The sequence below is a fragment of the Nicotiana tabacum genome, chromosome 5 (assembly GCF_000715075.1).
Source record: "Nicotiana tabacum cultivar K326 chromosome 5, ASM71507v2, whole genome shotgun sequence".
Classification (NCBI taxonomy): Eukaryota; Viridiplantae; Streptophyta; class Magnoliopsida; order Solanales; family Solanaceae; genus Nicotiana; species Nicotiana tabacum.
The window spans coordinates 84,020,227-84,025,121 of NC_134084.1; the positions used below are offsets into that span (position 1 = coordinate 84,020,227).

At 34.6% G+C, this 4,895-nt stretch overlaps 1 protein-coding gene across 1 annotated transcript; it reads left to right on the forward strand.

The window, feature by feature from the left end:
- The first annotated feature begins 1,704 nt into the window (after positions 1-1,704).
- LOC107815171 (uncharacterized) lies at positions 1,705-2,106 on the forward strand. Its single transcript, XM_016640688.2, has one exon. It carries the CDS (start codon positions 1,705-1,707, stop codon positions 2,104-2,106), a length of 402 nt encoding a protein of 133 aa, XP_016496174.1.
- The last annotated feature ends 2,789 nt before the right edge of the window (positions 2,107-4,895 follow it).

Genomic DNA, 4,895 nt, shown 5'->3' on the forward strand with positions numbered 1-4,895 from the left:
TATATATAATAAGTTTTAAAAGTATTTTTTCTTAAATTTCATGCTCAGTGAGATTGCATCACACTTGTTTTAAAATATAAGTTTCAAAAAATCTTGATTCTTTCTCAACTTGTGTATCTAACCTCATCACACTTGTTTTAAAATATTCAAAAGCTTTTTTTTTCTTCTTAACTTCAGTCACATGAAATGGGACTCCGTGCAAAAAATATTGTTTTAATATTTTTGTACTATTGTTACTACTATTGTCCCATTTTTGTTGGGCAAAAAATAAAATATAAAATTAATCAGTCAGCAAAACTAATTGTATTTGTTAGCAAAAAATTATATAAAATAAAAATAATGACAATGATAAAAATTATATAAAATATCGTATACATATATTTATGTATATAATATATATCTATACAAAATATATACTATATTTTATCAGCATTACTTTTGAAACTACGTTTCTCATTTTTTATTTCTTCTCTTAACTTCTGTAGTCGTATTTGGCGTTTGCCTCTCTGCCTCAGCTTATTATCACTGCTCTCTGAACCTCTAATGGCAAAGATTCTTCTCTTCATAACTCTACTCACATATTAAACTTTTCACTACTTCCTTATTATTTACTGATCTGAGTTTCCAATATTTTCTATCAGATAATTTTTTTCTTTCTTATTGACAAAATAATCTTTAGGTTCAGAAGGACCCCTTTCTGAATACATTGGGCTTTTATTATATCGGTTTGATAAAATTTTAAGGGATGCGTTTTTGGTTAAGGATGAAAATGGTGGCTGTTTCCTGAAATATCATCTACATTTGGTATGTTTCTATTCCCAAAGCATTAAAACAAATACTAGCTTTATAGTATATTTTTTGTGGGTTTATCCAAAGATTCAATCTTGTTATGATTTAGTATCTATTTAATTTGTTTCAACTTAAATATTTGTACAGTTAAACCTATCCTCCTTTGGTTTGATATTTTTTGGCTGCTACAGTGAAGTGTTGTTATAGATAACATATATTATAACATAATGTTAAGATCGGTTCCAAAAAACTTAGCTTTTATAGTAAATAGTTGTTATACAGGGATGCTGTTATAGAGAGGTGTGACCGTAGTATTGATTTGTTTTCCTTTTAATGAATATGGCTTCAAACATGTTATGGTTTGGTTGTTTACTGAATGTCTGATATGGTGTAGTTTTCTGTTTTGAGTTTGTTTATGTAATGATTTTATTTAATTTTTTTTCTGGTATGGAGTCCTTTTTTTCAATCTCTAGTGGTTTTATTTGTTTGAGTTAATGTAGTTGAATAATTTATGAAGGGTTCTTGTTTGAAATGGTTCTCAGTTTTACCTGTCCTGTTTTCACTTAAGGCTGAGTGTGAAGACATAGTTTTGTTTGTTTGTAACAAATATCATTTTTCATCTTTGTTTGTATGTGATTTCAGTTTGAGTTTGAGTTTTTAGGATATGATACTGTAGAGGATAAAGTTATTATCTTTATTGTTCTTGTTGGTGAATGATTTCAACTGGGATCCTCTTCACCAGAACTTGTTTGATGAGCTCAAGTACATCCTCCCCATGTGTTTGGTACTGTAAATTTGTGTTGGTTCTCTTTAATCCTCTGATATTGGTTTCGTTTTATTCATGGGACATTTCAGTTTTTACTGTGATTCCTGATACTAGGACATTTCACCAGCAAAAGTTTCTTTATTTGGACAATGGGTAGAGGAAGAGGAAAGGCAAAGAAGCAATCTGTTCGTGAGGATCTTGTGAGTGGTGAAGAAGAGAAGATGCCGGTAAGGAGAAGGGGAAGACCACAGAAGCCGAAGAGTGAAATAGAGGAAGAAGTTGAGAAGGTAGTGGGGGATGAAGATGGTAGTGAGAATACAAAAGGCTCCGTCTTGAATACAGATATTAAGAACCAACTAGCTGAGGATGGAAAGAAGAGGAAGAGACCTTCACAAGTCATGGAAAATAAGGATTCAGTAAAGGAGGAAAATGGAGTTGGAACTAAAACTAACTCTAATGACTTAATAAAGTCGGTTGGATTCAGACAAATTGGGAGCAGAAGGAAAAACAAGCCTAGACGAGCTGCTGAAGTTGGTGTTGAGTGCAGATGAAACAGTTCTCTTTGTGTTTTTGTGAACTGACTTTATGATTATTTACATGTGCTTATCTATTTTAGTCCAGTTATAGCTTCTTCTTTTTGGATTAAATTTTGTTCAAATGGAATTTTGTGAAGATTTATGCAGCATGTTTTAGCTTTGCTTAATGTATTGCTGCCAAATCTCTTTGCGAATTCTCCCATTTTGCATGTCTCATCAATATTGAGAATGATGTTTCTCCTTTACTGTAATTTTTGCTACTTCCAGTTTGAAATGGATGGTGCCCTTGTTTGACTTAGAAGTTCTTTATCTGTTATTTGAACGCAAATACCTAACAAGCATGAGGAAGCCTCTTGGTGGATAACTGAGAAAGAAATCCTGCAGCGTGACTGAGCTGGAAGAAGGCCATGTTTTGGTGTGCAGAATCGAAGGTACGGGCTTGTTGGAAGTTGAGTATCATAATACCTTTTGCTTTTCTCATTGATATTTAATCCATTGACATTGTCTTATGTGAAAATTGGAAGCTGTTTTACCTTTTACAATTGTGATTACCATCATGTTAATCGCTATGATACTATGGTTTTGCTTCATGCAATCTTTATGCACTTTCTATTGCCTGCTATATGTAATGTCTAACAACAGTTCCTCCACCACTGAAATCAAGCTTCTGTTTGTATGATATGATTTCACGAGGATCTAATTTCTCGTTTATATGCCTTACATCAAAGCTATTGTGCTGAAGCACTTCAACTTGCGGGATCAGGGTTCTGCTTGAAATATGTAAAACTTAAATCTGTTTGAGGAACTAATATTCCTTGGACAACTGATATTCTGTTGGTCCCTAGCTAGTCTTCTGACTGTTGTTGGATGTGGCTCAGCCAAAAATATAAATTTGGTCCGTCTCAAATCCAAACATAGCATAGATTGGCTCCACAACGTTTTATCTACTTTGTATTTGTTCTCCTGTTGCTGATGCTTGCACCAGAAATGACGTGAAGTGATTGCTACTTTACTTGAAAACTAAGATGTAAAGGGTAAGTAATTTGAGGGTGAAACGTCTAGAGAATGTTTCTTGGGCTGAATTTTATCTACTCTGTATTTGTTTCTTCCTTTTCTGACCCTTGCATCCATTATAACGTGAAGTGGTTTTTCCTTTACTTAAAAACTAAGACGACACTCTCATCTTTATTTGTTTATTTTTTTGATTTTGTATTAGTGGAAGAAAGTAAATTAAGGGCGAAACCTCTTGAAATTGCTTCTTGAGCTGAATTTCAATGCAAGGGTCACTGACGATGTGAAGTTGGTTGCAACTTACATGAAAACTAAGATGAGACTTTTAGTGATTTTGTATGAGCGGAAGAGAACAATGTAAGGGAGGAACCCCTAGAGAATGCTTCTATGAGCTGAATCTTACTGCTATGAGTTGTCCAAGTTTGACGGTTAGTTGTGGTTTATTGATTATCTGCTGTAAGCTACTTAAGCTGAGAAATACTAGGAATTCTCGCGCAGTTTGGCTTGTTTGTGTACCTCAATTAATAATTTGACGAAAGAAAGGGTTTGCGAGATGGTTGTGATGTTCTTATAGGTGTGCTCTTCATTCGAAAGAGATAAGAGTTGCATGATCAAGAACTTGGAGTAAGTAGAGTTTTGTAGTAAATCAACTTTCACTATTGTTTACTTTATAGTATAATTTACCATCTCATGAGTTGGAAGATGTTAATCTTAAGTGGGGATCAAAATAAATGAGATGAGCCTCGCTTAATAAAATGTATAGATTGCGGGGCCCTCAATAAATGTACATTTAATTGCTTAGAATTAAGGAGGAGTCGTTTAGCAAATTTCACGGCCCTACCCCAAAGTAATAAATCGCTAATTGCTTTAGGCGCGATATAATAATAATACATTCTTAAACACGGGTATGCATTTATGCGACCCAAATCCAAATCCCAAAACATTGAATAAAAATACGTTCCGGATCGTGGATGCATTTTATGTGACCCAATCCAAAGACATGTTTTTAAACGATGTTCACATTCTTTAAAAAATATAATAATGAAAGCGGTAAAAAGATAAAACTTGCACATGAGTCCATATTTGTATAAAATCAGATAATCAAGCCAAATATAACAGTTGAGCGACCGTGCTAGAACCACGGAACTCGGGAATGCCTAACACCTTCTCCCGGGTTAACAGAATTCCTTATCCGGATTTCTGGTGCGCAGACTGTAATACAGAGTCATTCTTTTCCTCGATTCGGGATTAAAATAGGTGACTTGGGACACCCTAAATCTCCCAAGTGACGACTCTGAAATAAAGAAATAAATCCCGTTTCGACTGTCCTTTAATTGGAAAAAACTCCCTTGCACCCTCGCGGGGGCGGAAAAAGGAGGTGTGACAGCTCTGGCACAAATCCCGTTTCGACTGTCCTTTAATTGGAGAAAACTCCCTTGCACCCTCGCGGGCGCGGAAAAAGGAGATGCGACAGAAGTCAATACCATCTCGCGGTGGAAAGAAGTATTTCATAACTTTTATTGACGATAGTACTCGATATTGCTATGTTTACTTACTTAATAGTAAAGATGAAGCAATAGACGCATTCAAGCAATACAAAAATGAAGTTGAAACGCAACTTAACAAGAAAATAAAAATGATAAGAAGTGATAGGGGTGGTGAATATGAATCTCCTTTTGAACAAATATGTTTAGAATATGGAATTATTCATCAAACAACAACCCCTTACACGCCCCAATCCAATGGGATTGCGGAAAGAAAGAATCGTTCATTAAAGGAGATGATGAACGCAT